The sequence below is a fragment of the Rhagoletis pomonella genome, unplaced genomic scaffold (assembly GCF_013731165.1).
Source record: "Rhagoletis pomonella isolate Grant_MI unplaced genomic scaffold, Rhpom_1.0 Rhpom_scaffold_00001, whole genome shotgun sequence".
NCBI lineage: Eukaryota > Metazoa > Arthropoda > Insecta > Diptera > Tephritidae > Rhagoletis > Rhagoletis pomonella.
Window position 1 is genome coordinate 21,186,689 of NW_023458555.1, and position 27,734 is coordinate 21,214,422.

The 27,734-nt window shown below is 34.0% G+C and overlaps 1 protein-coding gene across 1 annotated transcript in view; it reads right to left on the reverse strand.

Moving 5' to 3' along the window:
• LOC118740320 (relaxin receptor 2-like) overlaps window positions 1-27,375 on the reverse strand; it is a 34,906-nt gene extending 7,531 nt beyond the window's left edge. Inside the window, exons 1-7 of the mRNA XM_036471846.1 lie at window positions 26,651-27,375; window positions 10,714-11,142; window positions 10,460-10,563; window positions 10,288-10,367; window positions 9,716-10,000; window positions 6,338-6,409; window positions 4,891-4,962 (exon numbers count right to left, since the gene is read on the reverse strand). Of these exons, the coding sequence (XP_036327739.1) occupies window positions 4,891-4,962; window positions 6,338-6,409; window positions 9,716-10,000; window positions 10,288-10,367; window positions 10,460-10,563; window positions 10,714-11,142; window positions 26,651-26,738 (1,130 nt within the window). The 5' untranslated portion in view covers window positions 26,739-27,375. The remainder of the gene's footprint in view (window positions 1-4,890; window positions 4,963-6,337; window positions 6,410-9,715; window positions 10,001-10,287; window positions 10,368-10,459; window positions 10,564-10,713; window positions 11,143-26,650) is intronic.
• Between the last annotated feature and the right edge of the window lie 359 nt (window positions 27,376-27,734).

Sequence of the window (27,734 nt, forward strand, 5' to 3'; positions counted from 1 at the left end):
TCTACATTTTCAGACACAATTTGGAACGAACTGTGAACACCCCAAATCTGTGCACGAATGTTGGTAAAATGTGTCATTTAATACATATGTAGCTGCCATTTATTCGTTCCATCCGCTTTGGTATTGAATGCACTTGTCAGGTCATTCAACGTGCTGAAATGCAGAAACTAGCAAGTATATGTATTAACTTATGATATTAAATTCTCTTAATCAATACACACTAGTGAATCCGTATAGCGTTTAAATGCCAAAGCGATTGGCCAAGAAATTCAACAAAATGGAAGAAATTTTTCAAAAATTCCGAGAATTGTTTTTGCATAAATTTACTTTGTACCGCTGAAAATAGTTCTAACTTCAAACAATAAAAGCTTATATAAGAAGCCCTTTAATTTGATACCTCACTTTTGAAATTCGAACAAATGGTACCTTCGAAAAAATGCTTTCGCGTATTATACATATACATATTTAAATGTACAGTGACACGTGTTGATTTTTTTTAAATATTCATAATGTTTTTCGAGTTAAATTTTGTTTGTAATTTTTCTATAAAAATATTCTGCAAGCTTTAACCAAAATCATATAAATCACAGTTTAAAACTTTATACAAAATTTAGGAAAAACCAACAAATTTTCATCAAAATTAAAAATTTTTAATTTGAATGCTTAGAACATTTTTGGTTATGCAGTTTTATAGTCCGCCGCGTTGATTTTTAATATTTTTTTTTTGTGGTGACGGCTTTTGAGGTTTTTTGTAAAAAAATCATCACTTTATCGCTTTTTTGAGTCACTGTATATACATACATAATTACGTTGATATGACTTTACTAATAGGTGGCGACCCTAACAAAAATACTTTCAAGCTAAAGCTTTCTTAAAGCTCCTTCGTTCGACACTCATATTTTAATATTATATAGGACTTGTTTATTTTTAATTTAATTTAATTAAACTTTTCAAAGAGGTGCAACTCTCTTAAAAATTATTTTTAAACTAAAACTTTCGCAACTTTTTTTTCTTCTGATATTGTGTTACATACGTAGTTAACTAGCTGATGAATTAAGTTGAATTTGACTTTTTAAACTGGTGGCAACATTCCTACATGTAGTCATAGTCTAGAAATATAAGCTTTTTAAACCTATTTCGATTGATATCTAAATATCTGCTAATAATTCATTTAATTTACTAAATGATAGGTGGTATGTATGTTTGTATATATGTACATATAGGATGTCTCGCCAAAAAATTTTGTGGTTTTTATTATTATATGATTTATATTTACGTGAGCTAAATATAATAATGATAATACCAAATATCTCATTATTTGATTCCGCGATCTGAGGAGATTTTTTTGACAAAATATTTCTAAATTATAACTCAGTTAAAAAACCAATTTTATGAGGTATTTTCAAATGGGCCTCTCCCATAAATCTTCATATTTACGAAAGTATTAAAATATAATAAAGGTTTTGATTCCGATGGAAAAATAGTACCGTTTCTTTTGTATGGGGAGTGATGCAACCTAATGTATACACATTGTAAGAATCAAGTAAGGGAAATATTTAAGCTTCGCATACTTTCCCTTATCTTTTTTCTAAACCCGTTCGCGGTCGCTGTGCTGTAGTGGTAGGCAGTGCACGCTTCCACCCCGCAGGGCTTGGGTTCATGTCCTGGTCAAAGCAACATCGCAAAAAATTTCAATAAAAGGTTTTTTCTTAACAGCGGTCGCCCCTCGGCAGGCAATGGCAAACCTCCGAGTGTATATCTGCCTTCTCATAAAAATACAATCGCCGTTCGAAGTCGGCTTAAAATTGTAGGTCGCGCCTCTTTGTGTGACGACATCAAGGCGCACGCCACAAATCGGAGGAGAAGCTCAAAACATTAACATATGTGTAAGCGCCAATCTATTATTATTATTATTAACCTTACTCTTATACTTATTGTTATATTTATCCTGGGACCAATTCTTATCGGGATACTTATATTTTCGGTGACCCTTATCTATATCCACATCATTATACCTATTTGTATCCTTATATTTATCGATATTATTATCCTTATACTTGTCCCTATCCACATCCTTATCCTTATCCTTATTTTTATCATCTCATCCTTAGCCTTATACTTACTTGTTCTATTCCATATCCTTATCACTATTCTTATCCTTCATATATAACCATGTTCTTATCCATGTCCTTATCCTTATCATTATCCTTATACTTGTCCTTATCCTTGTCCTTGTTCTTATCCTTTCCCGTATCATTATCATTTTCCTTTTCCTTATCTTTATGGTTTTTTTATTTATCCTTATACTAATCTCCAAATTGATGCACATCAGTATTTCAATTCTTTTCTCAATGTCTACGCAGTTTGATATTCTTTCCTATTGCAAAAATTAATTTTCTACTCGTAATTTACCAAACCACAGTAACTTGTATTTACTTGCACTTAATATGTCCGCCGTCTTCTGCATTGCAGTTTTATTTTTTGCTGCAACACTTAAGTAAACATTTACTTACTTGGCGCACAGTTTGAAGCAACATACTGAGGAATGCAATAATATTTATTTAGTAAGCGGAGACAACTTTACTATTTTCACTTTTTTGCTTCTTCATGAACTTTACTACCCTGCACTTAAGCAAAGGGTGCATTTAATTTATTGACAATAAAGGAAAGCATAAAAATCAGTGTAAATACAGTGAAATCTGGGAGTAGTCGAGCGACGATGCAAGCTGCCAATGGACATTAAGATACTAAGATAACAGCTATTTAAGTAATGATTTGCTATGTGCTCAGAGGAATCAAGACTTTTATCACGTGGATGAGCTCATTAATACGCTACTAAAGCCTGGCGGTACCTTTGGTGTTTTAAGAAATATATTTCTCTAGTCTAAAATTTCTAGTTAGTGGTTCTCCCCAAGTGCGGACAGATCCTTCTGCACTGGGCCCTTCCTTCCATTGTGTTCTTGAGCCCGCCCACCACTACTCTTATCTTGCGGCCGCGAGCAGCATCCTGCTTTTTTTAGATACATACATATAGTACCGCTGTAATTCTGATCGGCAGCTCGTATTATGCTTTTCAACATCAAATTTCAGAAGTATAAAATTTCGTTTGACCCGGAACGGCGCGAATGAATCTAAAAGTTGTGCTCAACGACATAGATAGCCATATTAAATCGACCAAAATCGACAGGTGGCCTGAAGCCACATTGATAAAGGGATTCAGCATTTCGCACAGTAACGTCGATATCAGCTTATAAGCAATGTTGAAAACGCTTATCCACCGCAAAGTACACTAACAATCCAATCTTCTGGCGTGTATTCGTCGGTCCAAATTGTTTTTGAACATCTGGTAAATACGGCCGAACAATCCTTCGCTGCTGGATTTTGAACAGCTCAGATTGTATCTCGTCAACTGCAGTTCTCATCCGGTCTTGGTTTAGTGCTGTACCGCAAATTTCGTCCTAGTGCACTGGTCTTGAGAAGTGATCTCTCCATGTCTAACATATGCTCTGGAAGTCAGTTACTAGATTCCCTTTTCCATCTTTAAAGTAATTCGCCCCACAGCGGATTTGTGCGTCATCCCATGGCGACTATCATAACCGTCGCAGCATGTCATCTTTTTTTATGTGACGCGCGCTAAGCGCAGTACCACATTACTGAGTAGAGTTTTAAAAATATGCATACTTATACAGCTAGCTGCTTTCTCCAAGGCAGGCACTCATTTGCAGCTAAATTTACTGGCGCGCAGTAGTTCCCTTAACTTGAATAAATCGAAGTGGCGCTACTAAAGCTTCCTCGCTTTCTGTCGTGATGCAAGGCTCACCATTGGTTTGCCATCTCGCGTATGGTCTATCCACGCCGCTAGGATGGAAGTACGGAGAAGCAAATTGAAAAATACATAGGAGTGCAACTTTAAGTACATCCCCAGAAAAAAAGCTCAAAATACCCTCAAAGCATGCTCATCGTTTTAAATAAGTTGGTATACTCACAAACCCAGATTTGGGTACATATAGTAAAATTTCACGAGGAATGTTTTTTTTTAAAACATTTTAACCCTTTAGCTCTCTCACCAAAGGATCGCTTTGGCCCCTACATAGAAATTCTAAATAAAATGACATTTGGAAGGTCGCTTCTGTTAAAAAGTCTTCAAAATAGGTTTTGTAAATCGCACCGAATTCAAGTCTTATTCTGCTGTACCTGTATATTTATGATTAAAATACAAAATAAAGCTTAAAAAAGATGTAGCGTATTTCAAGGCGACAAATTTGTTGTTGTTTTTTTTCTGTGGACTTTTATGTTCTTTTTGGCAAACAATTTTGTAGAAGATATTTTATTCAAGATTTTCAAAAAAGTGGTCGAAACGAGCCTTCCGTAAGAAAGCTAAAGGGTTGAAATGCTCTACAAAATTATTCCACGTGAAATTTAACTAAAAGTACTCAAATACATATTTCGTTCCGATATGAATTTTAAACTCTTTTCCACTTATTCTTAAAACACTCAGGCACAAATTTGCCAAACTTAATATGGCCATAGAAAAATTTGAGCTGAGAATGTAAGGGGATGTGGAGGTTTTACTATGTGGGTCTAGATCTTTCATCCATTCATTTGGAATAATTCCGCTGTCCAAAAATGCTGTTGGGCTGTGTTATTTTTTCCATTTTATCTGAGTTCACGCTTTGTCATTTCTATTTGGTACTCTTATGAAAAATGCAGTTAAAAAAGAATCGTGAGAAAAGTATGAACTTCAATCTCATTTGAAGGTTACTTATACGCACTGCCGTACCAATGAACCTTTCATATTTAGTACCCACTAAATCAATCAAAAAAGTATCTGATTTAATTGCTTTCGCTATAAATAAGATCTTAAACTAACTGCTTCTTCTCTGTACTTACATATCTCTGATGTCATTTAAGCCCCAAAAGGCACGCGGATGTATGTGTGCGATGCGATTTTCATTGAGATCTCTTCGAAGTAGCCATAGAAGTTGTAGGGCGGCATGAAATGAGACAAAACAAATAAATTTCATATCAAAACGAATTAATCACTTTTGCTTACAATATTAAAAACATAAATAACTGTGTAGCCTATATCAAAAAATGTCTGACGCACATACCTGCGTACATGAATCATTTCGACACGCAAACAAAAAAAAAAAATGGTATTGCAAAGTGACAGTAATTTGCAAATTTTCACTACGAAAGTATTTACCTTCATGCGCAAACACGTTTTTTGTTTATTAATTGCTCACTTTACTCCTACCACTACCACCATCACATTGTTGTGGCTGCAGCACAAATAACGGTAACAATAACTATGATGGCTATAAAAAACTGAACAGCAGCAAAAATTCAAATACGCTAAGGTGTCTGCGCGGCACATTGATTATTTATCGCTTTTATAGCTATGTAGACGGATTTGTATTTGTTTTTGCTTCGTGATGTCCATTTATTTTCAATATGTAATATATGTACAATGTTTGTCGCGAATCGTGATTTTATGCCGACTCGTCTGTATCGAAAAACAGAGTTAATGCCTTCGATATTGACACTAAATGCCGCAACCAACCCTTACTTCGTTTGTTGACAGTGAAAAATGATTGGCATTAAATAAAAACAATGTAGACAATTTATTAACTGAAGATATGTATGTGTACATGTGTATGTATGCACACGCACAGGAACGTGTATGTTATACATTAGTATGTATGTATGTAGGTTTATGCCACAGCCGATTGTTTTCATATTTAAGTTACAACTTGTTTTTAAAGAGAATTGAGGTTGAAAACAAAATTTTTTTACTTGTCAAAAATGTGACTTGAAATCGATTAAATGCTGGAACAAATTTATTTATTTCACAGTGGTTAGCATAAATATTATTTTGTATACATATCAAAATCGTATTTCCGTAAAGCAGGGATCACACGATTTGTACATTTGGCAGTCACAGGATGGTGTTGTCTAGAAATTTGTTTCGAGAATGAGTTCATCTCAATAACCACTTTCGAAACAACAGCACTCTGTAACGGTGAAAATGTAAAAATTTTTACAAATATAAAAATCGTTCGATGCCTGCTTTAATTTGTACGAAATCTATCTATCACAGATTTTTTTAGCAAACAAAATTCAAAAAATTGCTATTATTCAGCAATAAGTAAAACTCTGTAAATAATCAGTAAAATTTAATTTTTTTTAATTGAAGTTATAACCGTGACGGTCCGTGATCATAACCGTTACGGTCACTGAAACAATTACATAATTTGATCTCTTTGAAAATTAAGTTTGCACAAAAAGTGGGCTTAGCAACAGAAAATAAAATTTTAACTTTTTTTAAATTACTTACAGCAAATTCAAATTAGTCAAATGAGCAAAGGTATCCTCTGCAATGTATTCAATGCGATTTGAATCCAAATAGCTGCAAAAGAAAAAAATAAAGAGAGAGAATTATTTTAATGTCATAAGTTAATTTTTTACAGTCAGTCAAGAATGTTTAGGTACAGCGAATTTTTTACAATACGGGCAACTATTTCTTAAATATTTTATTTTTCGCAAATCTTTTATAATAATATGGTTATACAAAAAAAACCCTAAAATCAGCGTACCAAGCCTTGTGCAAAATTGAAGAAAATTCTGCAAAATTTCATTCAAATATTGCACTTTGTATTTGTATTGTAAGTTGAGTATGTATGCAGTTTTTTAGCCCATTAAATTTTAGTATAATTGATTTTTAAGAAATTATTTTGTTGAAGGTCGGACTGTAATAGGGTTTTGAAATCGTTTTTAGTGTGTTTTATGCAATAAGTAGCACGAATTCTGTAATCTTGCAATGTGGCATGCAAATCAAAGAAATTACCCAGCAAAAAACACGGTAAGCCCTTACCCGCAGCATTACCTTCGAACGAAGGGAGAACGCAAGCATAAACTGAATCCAGAGAAACGAACAAAGAATGCCTTGCAGAGAAATTACCGTAGAAAGCCTAGATAGGTACATACTTATGTACATTAGACTGCATCACTCCCCATACAAAAAAAATCGGTGCTATTTTTCCATTGGAATTATAAAATTTATTATATTTTATGACGTCCACCAAAATATTTCGGAAAAACATTAAGATTTAAGTGAGCGATTTGAAAATACCTCTAAAAATGGTATTTTATATGAATAAAAATAGTTTCTTAAATTTTTTTTTTGAAAAAATCCCCTCAAATGTCAAAACTTTGCATACAAAATTAAATTATTCAAAGTTGAATTAAGATGTGTTGTTATTTGAAAAATAAAAAATTGGGATACGAATGACTTTGTTTGGACAGAAATAAAAACAGTGTGAAAATACCTTTCCACTGAGATCCCTTAAGTCTAAATCAGAATAGTTTTGGCCCAGTTATTCAAGGTTTTCGTAAATCAATCTTTGAAAAAAGTAAAAAAACAGCATCAAAAATCTCGTTCTTACGATTCCGTTGAAAAGATTTTTAAATATTTTTATGCAGATTTTTTAAGCTTAATCTGTTTTCTCATCTGAGGGGACTTTTTTCAAAAAGTTCTTTAAGAAACCATTTTTATTCATAAAAAACTCCATTTTTGGAGGTGCTTTCAAATCGGTCCAGCTCACTAAAATCTTAATATTTTTCCGAAATATTTTGGTGGACTTCTTAAAATATAACAAGTTTTGCAATCCCGGTGGAAAAACTGGAACTTTTTTTGGTGATGCAGTCTAAAGCAAATGAAAAACAGAAACCTCTCTTGACAAACAAAAATCACGCTCTACAAATCTCTCAACACGCTAGTTGGTTTAAAGGGTGAGGCAATCGAGTTGTTCCCAAATTCAGACTGATATAAGTTTCGAACAACAAGCGCTGAAATGGTCTACATTCTAGAATGTTCGTAAGCAGATTAAAAGAAATCTACGTCGTAGTGGAAGAAAAAATGGCTGCTGAGCAGGGCATACGCTTTATAGCATACCAGAAATATTGAAAAAAGATCTCAGACTGAAACCGGGTGAGAGTTTTTCCATGCGTCTCAATTGAACAGTATGTAAACAAACAAACTGTTCGAATTTATTTGTCAAAATAAAAGTCTGAACGTTCTAATGGTCACCAGAATGCAGACACCACTAATGGTGCCGCAACGGCTAATGAACGCTCTCCGCTCGTATTTTTGGAACGTACCGTAAAAATAAATGCGCCAGTATATCGGAAAACTATGTTAGAATCAGCCCTGATGCTGTTAACAGACAAGCATTACGATCGTAGACCTTCGAGATTTTAACATGATTCAGTACCGTCATACAAATCACGAGTCAACTAAGAGTTGCTTTAAAACAACGTCAAAACATTTATTTTTGTCGACGCAACGGCTGTCGTTTCCTTTAGATGCGAAACCGCTTAATTTTTGTATCTGGCGATATTTTAAAGAGCAAAGTTTGCTCTAAAAAATGCCAGGGTGTCAAGTATATCAAACAAGCACAGGAACGTATACAAAGGCAAATAAATATGAGAAGGCCTTCGTAGTTATCGAGGGAACGATTTTCGTAAAGCCTATAAATCTGTTCGTGTAGCTGATGACTACTGAAGAATATTAAATACTGAACTACTCTAGACAATAGAAGCAAAGGCGGCCACGCACACTATAGAAATCCTAATGGCGGAAGGACTTGTCTGCACTTGATGTGAATAGCTTGCAAAAATTTGCAAAGAAGAGAGGTATTTGAAAAAGTTCCTGGTGGAATAAACCCAAGAGAACATTCTATGTTACTGCTCACGTATCACGAATACGAAGAATATAAGAAGGCAAATAGGAAGACCAATACGGATAGAAATATGAAGATAAATACGAATAAAGAGATGACAACGAAGACTAATACGATGGCGTATATGAACACAAATATGAATACGACATCGAAGATGATTACGAAGACATGAATGAAGACGTATATCAAGATGAATTCATTACGAGAACGAATATGGAGATGATTGCGAAGACAAATTCAAAGACACACTGAAACGAATAGCGAAATCAATACGAAGACGAAGATTAATACGAAGAAAAACACGACAACGGTGACGAGGAGGAATGCGAAGACTAATACAAAGGCAAATACGAATACGATACGAAGACAAATACATATAAGAGAGGGGACGAAGACGAAAACGAATACGGAGATGAATTCGTGGACGAAAATGACGACTAAGTTGAAGATAAATACGAAGAAGAATGTGACAACGGAGTGGAATATGAATACATTCTGAAGACGAATACGAAGACAGCGACTGAATCGAATACGAATGTGAATGCGAAGACGAAAAAATCTTCGAGACACTGAAACAATTTTAAATAATATAATAATTCTAGTACCGTTACTTAAATTTTATCTAAAAAAATTTACAAAACTCGAAATCAGAAATATTTCTTCGTATATCATTTGTCTGTTTTGCATTCATTCCATTTACTTTCAAGCTAACTTAAGTTTCCTAGGTAATAACCTGTTCAAGCATAAGCATGTATGTAAATCTAATAGCGTTTGTACTTACGAGTATAGTAGCTGACTAACGTTTTCTCAAACATTGACTTTTATTGCACACACAGGTTTACATGCACACCCGCATAACAAACATTTTTTATGCGCATACATACATAAAAACATATACATAAACATATTTGGCCGGCTCATCCCGATCTTAGTAGATTGAGATGCGCTTAATACACTACACATACTCTACTCACATTTCATATAGACGCGGCATGTGCGGAAATCTCTCGTTACGAAGTGTGAGTAAATTATCACTCAGCATCAGCCATTCAAGGCGTGGCATGTCCGCAAATTGTGCCAACGGCAACTGACGCAATTGATTCGAGATGAAGAAAAGCCACACCAAAAAGTTCATGCCACGAAATGTGCCGACTGGCAGCGCGCTGATATTATTGTGCCGCACATCCAATTTCTCCAACTGGTGTAGGCCATTAAATGTGCCCAGCGGCACATGCGATATGTTGCAATGCTTCAGTGAGCTACCGCGGTAGAAGGCGAAACACACACACATATATGTATGTATGTACACACGAGTAAGTGCGATGGAAAGGACAGATAAAGAAATAATAGATTATATAAAGTAAAAGGCGTGAAGTTAGAGAAGTAAGAAGGAAAGAAAAAAGAAGCAAACAAAGACGTTGCTATAAATCATAGTAAATAGGCATTAAGATTAGCGCAAATGCCGAAAAAGGGTCAAAGGCCTCTATTGAACGCTGCTATGCCTTCAATTCTCTTCTACTGTATTTTGCTCACTTCCGTTACTTACAGCTTCACCAAGCGTTTCAGTCCAATAAAGGCATTCTCACGCAGTGTCAAATTACTGCGGCCGATCATCAAGTACGTCACCTGCAAGAAATGGTCAAATTCCATTGAGCTTTTTGAACTAAGTTCTTGCGTTTTGTGTGGCTTAAGTTTCAAGCATGTGCATACATACGTACTTCTGCACTTAAGCGCGGTATACGCGTCAATTTCGCTTTGCGGCCGCAATACAATATTGTACGCTGTCGACAAGTGCATACACCTTTAGGATATGTTGTAATTTCTGTAATGAATGAATAGATGAATAAATAAAGGTGAAATTCGCGTCGCATAAATTTGTACAAAAATGATATAGAAGTAGAAGAAGAAGAAGAATGCATCCATGGAGACATTAAACGCTGCGCGCGGTCGCTTTTTAATGAGCACTTCTTACCACAGTTCGCAACTTCATCGTTGCCACCGCTGGCATACATGTTGCCCACACTACTACTGCTGCCGCCAGCGCTGGCAATTACTTGCGTACGCTGCCCACCGCCAACAGTGTCAATGGATTCTTCCTCCTCTGGTGGCACTCCCACGCTTGTCACATTCATCAATTCTCCTGCTGCTCCGTCAAGAAATTGCCCGCTCTGCTGCTGCTGCTGCCGCTGTTTTTGTCTTTGTTGTTGTTGTTGTTGCCGTCTACGTTCAATCGCATTGCCGACAATTTTATCGGTCAGCGCCTTACTGCCATAAAGTAGGCCACACTCGACCGGGTGTTCATCGCTGCCATCCTCACAATCTGTGCGATTGTCGCATATTTGGCGCTGTGGCACGCACAACGTATTGCCATCGCAGGCGAAGGTTCCCTGCGGGCAGGGTCCTGCAAAGAAACAAAGTGGCAGTGGTTTAACACCGGAGACAAAACGTACAGTTATAATGGAAATGAAAACTTGAGAAAATATAGAGGAACGTGCGAATAATACTCGTATCCAAAAAGAAAAGCATTAAGAGAAAACTGCCAGAATGTAAATTAATGTTGCACCCAGCCATGGCAGGCAAGCGGATAAATTAAGAACCAGCAGTTGGCCCAAATTCGGTGCTCGTAATATTACCCAAATACTCAGCAACTACATACATATATATAGCTACTAGCTGTTGCGACGCGGGTTGCGGTAGGTGTCGAAAATTAAAACAACCGCTAACGACCCGCAGCAGATCGTTAATTTAAAATAATTGAAATGAGCTTTTGCAAGCTGTCTGCCTTTTGGTTAATGTTGGGGACACGGAATTGAAAATTGTGGCAGTCTACTTAAGCTTGAGTGGACAATTGCGTAAACACTATTAAAGAACTTTGTGGCAAGCAGCTTGTGGGAACAGTAAGAAAAGGACTCCTTACTTAGGACTTATTTGCGCATAACCATAAGATAAAGTCTGTTGTAAATAAGACAACACAAACTTTAATTAAAATATATTTCTCTTTGATTTTAATCTAGTTAGTGTCGACATTTGGTCCTGAAGTCGGCTTGATATACTAAATACTTGCTAAGAGTTTATAATGGAATCTATAAATATTAATTAATAGTTTTCCCACACCCGTTGCGCTGAGTGAGCATTGGAAGTAATTTATTTTAATAAAACTCAACATCAGATTTTTCTTTTTTTTAACCTCCTTCAACATATTTCCTTTGACACCCATATTTTGATACATATATTAATTTCTAAATTACCTTCAGCTAAGTTTAATTTGACCTTTTAAAGATGTGGCAACCTTTCTACGTGTAGTTAAGAAATAAAGACTTTTCAAAAACATTCTAATTGATATCCATATATATATATATATGTAGTAAAAATTCATTGAACATGTTAAATAATTTGAATTTAATTAAATTTTTAAATATGTGGCAACTATTTCAAGCCTCAAAATATTATAAATGATCAAACAAAATATTTCTTATTACTTTTTCGTTTGCCATCCATATTTCAACACATATTTCATTTAACTTGTGTATACATATTTAAACTAAATTCGACCTATTCAAAACTATTTATATCGATAGCCATAAAATATTAATTCATTTTATTTATTAAATTATTGAACTTAATTTTTAAACAGGTGGCAACCTTCTTTAAAACATATTGGAAATTTAGCCTTCTTAAATCTCTTTCGTTTGACACCCAAATTGTAATACTCCTTTTATCTAATCAAGTTTATTGAATTTAACTTTTCAAACAGGCGGAAACCCTCTAAAAAAGTAGTTTTTTTTTTAATGAGCTCAAGCCCATTAATTTAATGTAATTTAAAATTTTAACTGCTGACAACTCTCTTTAAACCTAGCGACTAACCTTCTTCCCGCCGAGATGGCATATTGTGATTTTTATTTTATCTAAACAAGTTTATGGAATTTAGATTTGCAAACAGGTGGCAACCCTGTAAAAGTATATATATTTTTTAAATTAGCTTTTTTAAAACTTTGACATTTAACACCCGAATTGCGATATTTGATCCTTCTCCTCGCAGAGGCGAACACGCAGATATGCGTCCTTCTCCTTCTACATCGGACCACGTCAACATATTTCCGATTTAAAAATATTCAAGACGGTGCTTAAAGAGGCTAAACCGAATGTGTACACCAAATTTGGTCGAGATCGGTACAGTAGTTTTTGAGATATGCATATATCATATAAATGGGCGGTGCCACCCCCATTTTCCTAAAATTTCTTCAAAATCACTCTTTTGCTAAAGAGCGATTGTATATATCAAAACTACTCAAAAAATCTCAAAAAAGTCCGGTACATATACAATATAAATTCAAGGCCGTATTTAAGAATCAATTAATCAGTTTATTTGAAAATAGATTTAATTTTAGATAGTACTACAAATTTTGAAATTGTGGAAATAAGTGATGGTCAAAACTAAAAAAATAAGAAAAAAATGTTTTTTTTTTTTAATTTGCCCGATGAAAAATCCCTACAATCCAAGTCTGACAATAGATTATTATACATCATTTTAAAGTACCATATACTCACAACATGTTCGATCTCTGAAATCTAATGAAAAAAGGTCATTCAAAAACTGATAAATCTGCAAAACCGTACTTTCTGACCTAAAATGGCAAATCGCGACCTCTAAATGATTTTTAAAAATTTATAAAAATAGGAAATAATATTTCTTATAATAAGGAAGGAAATTAGTGGGTAGGGTCTTGAAATTAAAAAAAAAAGATTGATGGATGCCGTAATGTACATACATATGAGTAGTCCACTTGCAAAGTGCGCTATGTAAAATTTTTTCGATTTTTAGTTTTTGGCGGATTACGTACCAGTATTTAAAATAGTTTGATGTCCACTAACAACACAGAGCAAAATCTTTTTTATATTCTGAAAAAAAAGTCGCTATCATACTTATTTATGAACTTTCAAAAGTATCAATCTTCTGATGAACTTAGAAAGCTGCTTTAAGTCGTATAGACTGTTCATATTATCTCATGTCATGTTATGTTATGTTACAATTTTATAAGGCTCTTATTTATCCAAATTTTCAGGTAATAATAAAAAAGATTCAATTAAAATGTTACTTGTTGTCGTAGCCGTTTTTTTCAAATTTATGGCGTTCTATTATAAAATCACATAACGCTGGTTGCAAGTGGACTACTCATATGTATATAGAGAACACTGGCCAACACAATTTTGCGGCTGAGCTTTGAGAGCTGATTCCTATAGGATTTTATCAAATTGAAGTTCAGATCCGGATTCTACCGAAATATTAAAATTTGTTATATTTTTCTCTCATCTGAGGTGATTTTTAAGAAAAAATATTTTTAAACATTGAAAGCTCGATTTTTGGGGGTTTTTCAATTAGGTCCAACTCACGTAAATCGTAATATTTGTCCGAAATACTTATTTTGGTGAAAGACTTGAAATATAATCAATTTGTTTGTTTGTTGAACCTTTTTTGTCTTACTACATATTTCACATAGTTTAATCTTGAATTTACACGGTTTTTGTTGAATGATAAATAATATTTTTATAAAAAAAATACTAAAATGAAAAAAACAAAATTTTTTTACCTCGACAATCGTTTTTCTTTTAAAAGCCACCTTGAAATCTTTAATATAATAATAGATTGGCGCTTACACATATGTTAGTGTTTGGCCGAGCTTCTCCTCCGAATTGTGGCGTGCGCTTTGATGTTGTCACACAAAGCGGAGGGGCCTACAGTTTTACGCCGACTCCGAACGGCGATTGTATTTTTATGAGAAGCTGTTTTTCATGGCAGAAAAACACTCGGAGGTTTGCCATTGCCTGCCGAGGGGTGACCGCTGTTAAGAAAAAAATTTTTTCTATATTTTTTGCGATATTGCTTTGACCAGGGTTTGAACCCAAATGCTGCGGAGTGAAACCGCGCACTGCTTACCACTAGACCACAGCAGCCGACGCAAATTTCTACTTTCCATATAATAGCCGCCATAGACGGTGCGTCTGACTCGTGAGTCACCTGTGTACGTGTGGATTTGCCGTTCGACTACACACAGTTGAGTCATGCCAGAATCATGTCGGTGTAACTAACACATATTTTTTCACCAACACATCCAATTTTCAAATTTCATAACTCGTTTGCCAGTCAACGTATCAAAATGAGCGATATATATTTTTCAAGGAAATAGAAGTCGTATTAAAATGAGTTTTCCATAAATTTACTCCTCCAAAACTTATTCAAGATTAAAGTCAAAAATTTTTTATATGGAGTAAAATACACAAGACCGTCAACAAAAGAAAAAAAAAACGCCAAAAATTAACGGTACTTTGTATCCACTTAAGCTTGCACTTTGTTATACTAGATTTGAATGCACTACAAAACTGCATACCTAAAAAATTAAATCATGAAAAAACGTCATATTTTTATTTAGATTTTTAAAAAACTTAACGAATGAAACGATTTATTCGTGTTATTTCTATGGCAAATAGCAATTCGCGATGAGTGACCTCTAAATCTTAATAAAAAGGGCTGCGCTTTTGACATTCGTCTTTTTTCACTATCCCGAAAATATTTCACAGGGGATTTTGAAAAAAAAGATAGTAGATTTTTTTTTGAACCAGGCTGGTGTATTTATGTAACGGGTGATTTTTTAAGAGCTTGATAACTTTTTTTTAAAAAAAAACGCATAAAATTTGCAAAATCTCATCGGTTCTTTATTTGAAACGTTAGATTGGTCCATGACATTTACTTTTTGAAGATAATTTCATTTAAATGTTGACCGCGGCTGCGTCTTAGGTGGTCCATTCGGAAAGTCCAATTTTGGGCAACTTTTTCGAGCATTTCGGCCGGAATAGCCCGAATTTCTTCGGAAATGTTGTCTTCCAAAGCTGGAATAGTTGCTGGCTTATTTCTGTAGACTTTAGACTTGACGTAGCCCCACAAAAAATAGTCTAAAGGCGTCAAATCGCATGATCTTGGTGGCCAACTTACCGGTCCATTTCTTGAGATGAATTGTTCTCCGAAGTTTTCCCTCAAAATGGCCATAGAATCGCGAGCTGTGTGGCATGTAGCGCCATCTTGTTGAAACCACATGTCAACCAAGTTCAGTTCTTCCATTTTTGGCAACAAAAAGTTTGTTAGCATCGAACGATAGCGATCGCCATTCACCGTAACGTTGCGTCCAACAGCATCTTTGAAAAAATACGGTCCAATGATTCCACCAGCGTACAAACCACACCAAACAGTGCATTTTTCGGGATGCATGGGCAGTTCTTGAACGGCTTCTGGTTGCTCTTCACTCCAAATGCGGCAATTTTGCTTATTTACGAAGCCATTCAACCAGAAATGAGCCTCATCGCTGAACAAAACACACGCGCGCGCACACATTTCGAACCGAACACTGATTTTGGTAATAAAATTCAATGATTTGCAAGCGTTGCTCGTTAGTAAGTCTATTCATGATGAAATGTCAAAGCATACTGAGCATCTTTCTCTTTGACACCATGTCTGAAATCCCACGTGATCTGTCAAATACTAATGCATGAAAATCCTAACCTCAAAAAAATCACCCGTTAGTATCCAAATAATAATAATAATAGATTGGCGCTTACACATATGTTAGTGTTTGGCCGAGCTTCTCCTCCGATTTGTGGCGTGCGCCTTGATGTTGCCGCACAAAGCGGAGGGACCTACAGTTTTACGCCGACTCCGAACGGCGATTGTATTTTTATGAGAAGCTGTTTTTCATGGCAGAAATACACTCGGAGGTTTGCCATTGCCTGCCGAGGGACGACCGCTGTTAAGAAAAAACCTTTTTTCTATATTTTTTGCGATGTTGCTTTGACCAGGGTTTGAACCCAGGCGTTACCACTACACCACAGCGGTAGTATCCAAATAGTTACTGTAAATACAAATGTTTCTAATTCTGTTTCTACAAAGTAAGCCTAAACGGCCTAAAAGTTTTTCCTAAATATTTGACACATTTGCTTCTCTTCTCTACAAAGTCATACAATGCCAAAGAAAATTTATATTTACTTTACTTTATCTAGATAAAAAGTATTGAATTTGTTTTAGAAAGACAAAAATAATTTAAAACCCTAGAAAAGCTCATAACATTTTATGTAGCCTATACAGGTTTTAGCCTAATTTCAACCCCCTTTGCAATCTTCTTTAAGTTCATACAAACATTACTGTGCATGTATGCACGTGTGTATGCTAGTAAAATATCAAGATAAGCTTTATTTTATTAATAGTTGGTACTTCTATTTAATCTTCTCTTTATTTTTATTAGTACTAAATTTAATCTTCACAGACTAGGTAAACTTTTCAAACAGAACAAAAAATAAATAAATAAACAAATTAAGATTACTCTTTAAGCCACTTGTGGCTATGAAGAGCTAATATTTTGACTGCATATGCTTTGATTTCACTCCTATCGCAGAAGTTAGAACAAACGCATTAAATCGGCACATAAAAATTTACAATCGATTTGCCTGCCTTATTTGGTTTAAGCCAAGGCATGAGGCATACATACACAACTTTTAATTTGTTCTCACTCTCCTGAATTTGCGAGTATGTGTGAAGGTCCACAATATCAAAGCCATTGACAATTTGGTGGTGTAAAGAGATAATCTTATAGAGGCCGCATTTATCAAACGTATATACATACATTCATACGAGTACATAGAAATATGTTTGTGTGCGTAGAGAGGACGCGTAGACGGCTCGTTAAGAAGCATACGCGCAATACGCTTTATTGCTATGACACACACATTAAAGGCAATTATTCGTATCAAAAGCATATCAAAGCTTTTGGTTAAATTGCGCAGATTTCTATTGTGCCATTATCGGTAAATGCCATGAATGGCGTACTGCAATGAGTGAGTTCAAATGTGTGTGTTCGTAAGCATGGTCGTGTGCTCATTTACATACATACATATATGTAAATATATACTGTCCGACTTATTTGTTTCTGCCTAAAGCGCTTACCTACATACATACATAAATAAGTCTGGGCATGAAATTAGCCAAACTATTGTCATTTACTGATTTTTATAGGCAAATCGTTTTGAAATGCTAAAAAAATTGAAGCATTCGGTACAATTATAGTAATAATGATAATAATCATAAACCCCAATTGGCCTTATGAAATGTCACAAATGCGTAAAAGCACGCAAAATCTAATAAAGAGATGAGATAGTTACATACATACATATATACGGGTATGTAAGTTTATATCTTTAAATCTACACATTTATAAATCGGATTTATTGAGCTTCCGAAAAAAGGATTTGCGATTCAGTTGATCTTCCTTGAGATTTTTCATTTAAAAGTTTCAAGTTTTATGTAAAAACTCCTGTTCACTTTCTTTGTCCATTAGGTAAGAAAGAAATTAATATTTTAATTAGAGCTTACATCAAGTTACCCAACGTCGCCGTTTTCTTTGCTCTAGATTAGTCTATAAAACAAAATTAAATTGCTTAATATAGCAAAAAAAGTGATCACAGTGGCAGAGATAAAACAAAAAACTTTTCCATGTGTGAGAATAACAAGCACAAGCAATTTGACGGCTAATAATCTGAGATTTGCCTTTCGTTACTGGGCTCGATCTGAGACCCTTCGGAATGGTAGCGCACTGTTAACCACTACACCACAGTACATAAAATTCGCTTGACGTTTTATTTCATTATTGGGAAAAATCTGTCGTGTCCGTAATGTCACGTGCGTAACTCGTACTATACCTCATAAAAAAGGCCATATCTATATCTATATATGTATTTATGTAATACACGTTCATAATAGGGAATTTACATGAGGCGATTTTTCAGGCGATTTTTAGTTGAAAGCAACAATCGCCTAAATAAAATGGCCTTTCCACTAATCGCTTTCAATGAAGTTGGTCGGCTGCCTACTTTCGTTCAACTTTTGGTTCAACTAATCGCCTGTGAAAGTTGAATCATGTAAATTCCCTATAAGATTTGCACCATTTAATCGATTATAAAAAATGAGGCTTCAAATTCAAGGGCTTGGGCTGTAGATGTGCAATGAGGTTTTACCTTTTCGTAAGGAGTTGCCACCTTTTAAAAAATAGAATTCTAATTATTTATGAAGTTAAGTCAATTATTACAATATGGATATCAAGCTTAATGGTTTTGAACAGGCCTTATTTCTTGTTTAAAAAATCTTAAATGAAGGAAATTAGGTAATTAAAATATGTATCACAATTTGGGTGTCAGACCAAAAAGATTTGTGAAGGGTTTGCAGCTCTATTCCCACGCTAATGACAAAACCCAAAGGCTGACTATGCGCCTGAAACTATGCAACAGCTGTAATTGTTATTGTTATGATCTACTGAGCGCACGACAATGATGAAAAAATATTTTAATGCATTTTTTAATGAATTTTTTCAATGATGTGGGAATAAGGCTTTTAGTTTAAAAAGTGTCGCCACCTGTTTGAAACGTCGAGTTTAGCTTTCATACAAGTTATATGAAATATTAAAGTATGGGTGTCAAACGAAGGAGTGTTAAGAATTCTTTAGCTTAAACGTTTAGAATATTTTTTAGGTGTTTGCGGAGGATTGCAATCTCTTTAAAAAGTTAAATTCAAATTAGTTTATACGTAAACTGAACTAGTAAAATATGGGGATCAATCGAAGCAAAGTCATTTTGGTGAAGGTCATCTGATCAGCACCTTTGTTTCGAATTTTAAATGTAAAATTAAAGACCTTGGCCAGTTGATTTGTAATAACCCTTTATTTTTTGAAGTTAAATTTTTAAGCGGTACAGGTTAAATTTAAATTTGAAAACCCGACACCAGGCGATACCTTTCTTCGCTCAGATTTACATGACATTCTTCACACTGACTTACATTTGGAATATTTTTTTTTAGGTTTTCGTAGAGGGTTGTCACCTGCTGAAAAAGTTAAATTCATAACCAACCTAGGAAATTCTTTTGTTTTCATCTCTATATTCAAAGATAATAACTTTTTATGCAAGCATCGCTGAATTTTTAATATTTTTACATGCGGTAAAAAACTTATATATGTATATATTTTTTTGTTACTTTACTGTTAATCCTTCTAAAAGTTTTTGTTGAATAACTATAGCCTTCTTCTAGGGCTTTGCAGTCCTCGGACTTTACCACTTTATTGGTAGGTGTACCAACTTTTTAGCTATATATATATATGCTATTTTCTAGCATTTTTACCAACAAAGGCCTAATATCTTCTAATAGTGATCGTATCGAATTTTCCTTTTGAAATTACGGCAATCGGTAGCAAGTTCGCCTTTTCAATTTAAATTGTATTTGGGATAAAATATGAATTATTATGAATTCTCCTTATTTATTCTATATGAGTAGAAAATATGTGTTTCTTTAAAAGAGAATCTACCAACTTCTACTCTTTTTTGTATACAAATTATCAATTGACAAAAAATAAGCTTGTTTGCGGGATTTCTATAAAATATATAACTCGAAGTTGGCCACAAGAAGCTAACTTGAAACTAGTTAAATAAGAAAGAAAGGAGTAATGTCACGATTTTTTTAAGGACTCTGAAATTTGAATGATATGATTAATTAAAAAAATTATTAAAAAATGCAGTTCAATGTAGAATAGCAATATATGTATGTAGGTACCAAATGAAAGAGGAAATTTAGAAAAATTTTGACGTCAGCGGAAAAGACTAAAAATGTAGTTTTACTATTTTTCGTACATTTTTTTCGCGATATACATATTTAGGGAGTTCACAAGGTATTGTATACTATCGATTTGTTGTACGCATATAAATATGTCGTAAACACTATATGGCTAAAGCTATATTTAAGGGATTCGCAGGCTACCGTAAAAGTCGTATTACGAAATTTCACACCGTTAAAAAATAGTTTGTTGTGGTTTCAAGTTCTCTTAATATTTATTACTTTACGACATACGACAATACGACACCGTGTGAATCACCTAATTGATTTTTTAGTGTGTAATATTGACTGTCGCAGGATCATTCAGTTTATTTCCCATTTAATCTTGGTTAAACGGGTGCGAATGTCGCGATTCCCTTACCTGATATGTAAATTTTGAAGTACAAACAACTCAAAATAAGTTTTTCCGTCGAAAAATTATTTTTAATCGATCATTTAAATGTAGCTGAAAAGCAGCTTCTCCGACGCCTACAACCGAAAGTAATTGCTAGGTTGTCAAAGAAGAACTCTATACCTACTCAAGTCAAGCCTAAAGTAGTTAATCAAAGGGTTTATTAAACATTCAAAAACAAGTATAAAGTAATGTTTAACATTTTTTATCATTACGTTGTAATTGCATTTTCATTTACTTAAACACAATTTTATTTTCTTAAGGTTCTTGAATCGAATCTTTTCTAATCCCTGTCAACAAAATGAAATACTGCCGCTTAAGCCACTGCACTTACATGCGTACTTAAGTGGGATCCGCTATTGACATTGCCAGCAATTCTCTCCCCACAACAACAATTTTTTTCTTGTCATTGTTTTTATGCCATTGCAGGCATCGTTGAACGATTTAATCTTAAACACAGCAACATTTTTGCGTTTGCACAAAGCCAGCAACTAGGCAAAAAAAAACATGGTTTATGTACATATGTATGTATGCGTGTATGTATGTATGTACGAGTATTCTACACGAGTCGAAAAGAACAAATAAACGCATTTTTATAAGAGGCGAAAAAATTGCTATAAAAATAACAAAGAAGCAATTAATACTTGTAACTTTGTTAAGTGGTTATGGCAGGCAGCATCCCAAAGCAACTGCACAGGACAACGCATACACACATACATTAACAATTATCCATTTCTGTTTTTTGTGTGCGTACGTTTGTCAGTCGAAAGCCAAGAAAGCAATACGCGTGAAAAGACATTCATTTATTTATACATATTTATTTATACTTAATTTGCCACAAACGGAATGAAGAAAGTCAAGAAAACTGTATAAAGTATGAGTGACATGGGGTCGTGAACAAATCGAAAACGGGCATTAACGCAAACGTGTGCCTGAATGCGAATAGCATATTGCCATAAATAGGTTAATTTGAACGCACGGCTCAGGGGAGCAAAAGACATACATACACACACAGATATACACGCACACGGCAACTTTTTCACGCCGTACGCTCTATGGGCGAACTGGAAGATGACTCAAACAAAAAAATAAAATAAATAAAATCGTCACAAAAATAGAGAATGAGAAAAGTGTATAAAAAAGCATGGGCGAAAATAAAAGCAATTGACAAATAAGACAAGTTCAGCTTGGTCAGTGTTGGGTGTCAAAGGCCAATGCGGCGCACTCTCAATACAACTACTACAGAAGCAATATAAATAGCAAAACGGCTAAGTAGACAGTTGACAATGGTCATAGTGGTCAATGGTTAATGGTTAATGGTTACAATTGATATGCAATAGCTACGAAACGAATTGTCAGTTAGGCATTTGGGCAAACGAAATTCAATTTTCTTTTTCCACGCACTAATTTAGGTGATAAAATTGATAATAAGCAGGCAGCAGTAATGATATCGGCAAAAATTATGCGCGAATAGTGTAATAAAAATTGTCTATTTAGCATTTGAAATTTATATAAATACATACAATAATTTAAAAGCATATTTATGCGCTTTCGATGCTTTCAAGAATTGATAAAAATGTACTAAGCTTACTGAAATGGATGGTATAAATGGGAGGAAGAAACAAACATTAACGGTTTGAATGTATAAGCAGTGGAAAATACTAGTGATATAAATTTTATTTTTAAGCAGTCATTGGTGACTTTTATTGCTTATTTATGTTTATTGGTTGAGTTATTACGCTTTTGCCATAAGTTAGAGTAATTGAAAATGGAAGAACTTAAAGGCCAATGTGTATATCGAGCCCTAACCGCCAAAATAACGTAAGCGACATATTTTTCAAAATTTTATTTTTGATGCAGAAATGCATCTTGATGCTGGAATATTTCTGCATCAAAAAGAAAATTTTGAAAAAAAAATGTCGCTTACGTTATTTTGGCGGTTAGGGCTTGATATATACTACATAGCGGCTGTAGGTGAGAAGCATAAATAAATTTTAATGTATGTACAAAATTGTCTACTATTATATTTAATAGACTGCCTCATGCTCCATACAAAGTTGCTTCTATTTCTGCAGTAAAATTAAAATTTTTTATCAATTTTAAACGTTTTGGACTAAATTGATAACAAAATTTATTTTTATATGGAAGAAAACCGCAACACCTTTAGCAAAGAAATTTTAAAAAATCAAATTAATTATTGAAGAAAATCGATGGATGAATAAGAAATAAAGAGTGGTCAAATAAAAAATCCGCAAAGATTTTTTGTATGAAATATGAGCAGTGAAGCGTGTTACTCGGGTGTACGTGGCGTATGAAGAACTTTGTTTCCTGCTCATTTTTCATACAAAAAATCTTTGCGCATTTTGATTTGACCACTCATTATTTCGTATTTTTCCATAGATTTTCTTCTTCAGTAACTTGATTTTTTTTTTGTAACAGAACAGCTATAGTACAAATGCAAAAAATTGCCACAACCGGTTATTTTTTAAATTTTTCTTCTGTTAAAATTTTATTTTTTTTTAATTTTTTGACTAAAAAATAAAAAAAAGCTGGATGTTAATTAATTTGTCAGAAACTGTTAGCCCTATCGGAAAGTGATGTATATGCGGTTTATGGAGAATTTCATTGGCCGCATTTATATGAAGATTTTTAAATTGGTTCCTAAGGTATAAGTGATTAAAAGGAACCAATTTTTGCTTTAAGCTGAATAACGGTAAATTGCAAATAAATATCTCGAAAACGTATCCATACAAAAAAAATTAACCCGAATTTCGGAATCACCGAGCAATTCTACATAGAAATTGGATAGTGGCGTCTGGAGAACAAAAACCAAATTCAAATTTGTGATCCAGTGTTTTTAGCCAGTTACAACTTGCACATTATTACACCAAAATTGAATGGGCTATAAAACTGTATGCTCAAACCAATTCTAATAGTGATTTCGTTTCTTCCAAAAAATGTTGCCCTTCCACCATACAAAATGTGTTCGATGTTATTTACACTCAACTTCTTATCCTTGTCTAGCTCACGCATAGGGCAACCATCTCCCTTGATAAAGCTGCAAAGGGCAGAGAAGGGGCCATTTTTGCCTTACAAGAGTGTGACATTATAAGAAATGAGGCACTAGTCGCATGTTATCCATCCGTCTCACACATTATTAAAAGTGGCGTTACTCTCTGTCTTGCTCACACTTCGTAAAAGGACTCTCTCCGTCTCACTCAAACTAGAAATTAGTAAAGTTAAGTTGTTTTAAGTAAATTAAAAATCTGATTGGGCGAAGCATTAAATTTCTAAATTTTTGAGAAAAAGTATCATTTAATAGAAATAAAATTGTGAAAAAGTAGAAATTTGTAGTAACGACAATTAAAAAACCATAACAGGGTGTAGATTTTTTTGTTGTTTTTTTTTTTGAACGCCTATAATTTAAAAACTACAAGACAAAGATTTTTTTCTGATATAAAAACAGGTGGCAACCCTTCTCAAAAGTATTTTCTAGCTAAAACCTTGTTAACTCCCCTTCGCTTGATAATGCGATACATATTTTAATTAACTGATTAATTAAGTTTAATTTGCTTTTTTTTTAACATGTGGCAACCACGCTCAATATAGTTCGGATATAAAGAGTTTTCAAACCCGCTTCGATTGATACCCATATTTTAACGATTCGATTAACTTTTTAAATAAGTTGAATTTAACTTATTAAAAGGGTAGCAACATCTCAAAAATATTCTTAGTGTTCAAACTAAGGACTTCGTAACACTCTTTCGTTTGACATCCATATTGTGATATTTCATATCAGTTATGTATAAGTTAACTACTAAATTCGAAATTTTAAGCAGATGGTAACCCTCTTCAAAATATTTTCAAACTACATACATACTACCTTCTGAAATCCCTTTTGTTTGGCATCCATATCTTGATTCAGATTTCTCTCACTCAATTCTCTTAATTCAAACAGGTGGCAACTCTCTTTTAGTTATGTGAAGAAACAAAGCTTTTCAAAACCATTTCGTTTGATACACATGTAGTAACAACTTATTTATTATTCTAATTAATACGAATACAAATTTTTTAAAGATGGCAACTCTTTTCAACAAAGTAAAAGCTTTGTGCACATCTGCAGTCCAAGCCTTTTTATAATGGCATTGATTATTAAATAATTGGAATTTAATTGTTCAAAAGTGGCAACTCTTTTCAATAAAACTCTTTTCCATATAGCGAGTTAGCACTTCTACAGGCCAAGCGCTTTAATTTGAAAATCGGGCGAATGGTGCAAAGTTAATGTCCTGTACAAAAAATATGTTCGCTTGATATATGTATATATAGATATACTTGTTCCGCAACAATTTGTTAGGTTTTAATATTGTTTTTTTTTGTTAATTACTTCACTTGTTAAATAATTTGAGTCCAATTCATTAGCTTATGCGAACCCTTTCGACAAAATCCTGGTCACAAAAATACCTCAACAAATATCAACCTATCTATGGTCTTGAAAGTTCTTTTATAGCAACGGGGTAATTATTAAGTAATATATATATAGAAGCTAGTAATGGAGGTAAAAAATCTTACATAAATCATAAAAATTTACCACCAAATTTAAGAAACCGACTGCTTAGTTAACAACCCTGCAGGTAAACCGCGAACTAGTGAATCAAATTTCTAGTTTCGTACTAGATCTTTTCGCCAAAAACGAACCAATCCGATAGTAACTAGATCCCCAGCAGTCCGAAATCTGCGAAATGTGGTACTTTAAAAAAAAAAACTATTTTATTTAAAATTTTTCTATTAGAAATCTATATCTAAGGTGACGAATTTAGAACTGGTTCAGAACTATCGAAAATGAGCTGCAAAACGAACCAGATCTTATCTGTCGAATTTATAACTACATAGTTCGGGACCATCGAAAAAAGATGCAGCGAGGCGCTTGTTTACTTTACATAGTCCATTCTGCACTTCCCAGATGCTTTTTCATAGCTTCATATTACAAAAGAAAAAATTTTGTTAACATTTTAACATTTTGAGATTATCTAGAATCTAACCAATAACAGCAAGCACCTCTGCAAACTCAGCTACAGCCAAACTAATGTAAACGTACATTTCTTACAATCATTCAAACAAATTTAATTTCAAATTGAAAACACATTTCTTTGAAAATAACGGAAGAACCGAAAAGATTGAAAAATCATCATATTTTTTTTATTTCGTCTGTCGATTTTAGAACTGGACTAGTTCGGAACTACCGAAAAAGGATGCTGTGGGGGGCAAACGACACTTCCTAGAACATCGCCATGTTAAATTCGCCAGTTGTTTACATGCAAAAGAGATTTATCGCAAACCATTACTGGGTCTAAATTTACTAGAAGCGCACCTGTTCATAACTAGAGATTTTCCCCATAGCAAAATAACTAGGTACACCATGACGTATGAGTAACATGAGAGCTGCTTAGTAAATGAATCAAGTTGCATATTTGTATGCTCCGGCGGCGCAGTGCCATATCTATCCGAAGAGATATATTGTACCCAGCGAGTTTAATTGTAGCGTTGATTTATGTAATTGCTTTAGTCAGAGCCTGCAATCTAATTTGGAGGAATCATTTTACAGCATATCCTATTCATCAGTTTCAATAAAAGAAAAAAAAACATTTAATATAAATTAAATCAATAAGAAAATTTGAGGTCTAGTTAACAAAATACATATATCACCTTTTATTGTACCATTAAAATAAATCTCACTTGATATTTATCGTCATAATGGTGTTTCAAATTATTTTCAACACTAAATTTTCAACTCATAAATTAAAAGTAACAGTGTTAAGTACTCACCCAAACTCAAATAGAATATTATTGCCGAGAGTGTAATGACCGAAAGCAGCAGGCAGCCACCGATAGCGATGCTGCGTCCATAAACCATACTTTAAGCGTGCAGAAAGTAGAATTTATTTCGGCGTAGCGTTGTTGCGGGCAGCAACTTGTGTCATCTATCTGTGTATATTTGATGCTAAATGAAAATCCTTTTTACGCACGCTTTTACGTTTAGTATGTGTATTTTGTATTAAACTTTCATCTTTGTTTTTCCTTCAGACGTTGGCATTTTCTTTTTTTTGGCAAAGTGACGTTTACGTGAGTCCTCTTCAATGTAATTAAGTGCGCTTTCACTTGAAGTTGTTTTTTTTTTTTTGGCGTTGTAGCTGCAAGCAGACGCCCGCCCCACTGCTAGCCGTTTTAAATGTTATTCTGTCACGTGACAACAATTACCAGACAAAGCGCTTCCGCGTCGTTTAACGATTAATCACGCTGCTTTTCGTTGGTACCGTTAATATCGCGCATCTACGCAGAGCTACGGCACCAGAGCTAGACTCTGCTGTCGTCAATATCATTAACGGCGACATTAGCGACATGATTATACCGGATATTAATATTTATTTTTTTTTACTTTTATTTTTTCCCTTTTATATTCTTTTGACCAGTTCAAAGACAAATAATTTTATTCACAATATTCATGGAGTACATCAACATAAATATTACTCGTACTTTATATTGGCTATCAACCGCCACATCATCAGCATCGCCAATAATCCATCACTATCAGCTTGGATAACATCAAAATCTATGAAACCTCCATTAGACAAAGTGACGGACGTTTGGATGGCTGTTAGTCACTTAGTATAGATTTTTATCACTATTTTTTGCGTACACAGCTTCCAGCGTTTTGTCGTTGTGTAGTGTGTGTTTTTTTTATGTTTTATAAGAATCACGGCACTTGTCTTTCATACGTCGGGAGTTGAGTAAATTATAATTTTTTTTATACTAATATGCACATATGTATCTTCATATGTACATACATATGTATAGTAAAAGCATATAAATATGTATATATGTACGTATGCATTACGCGTGTATTAAGGTG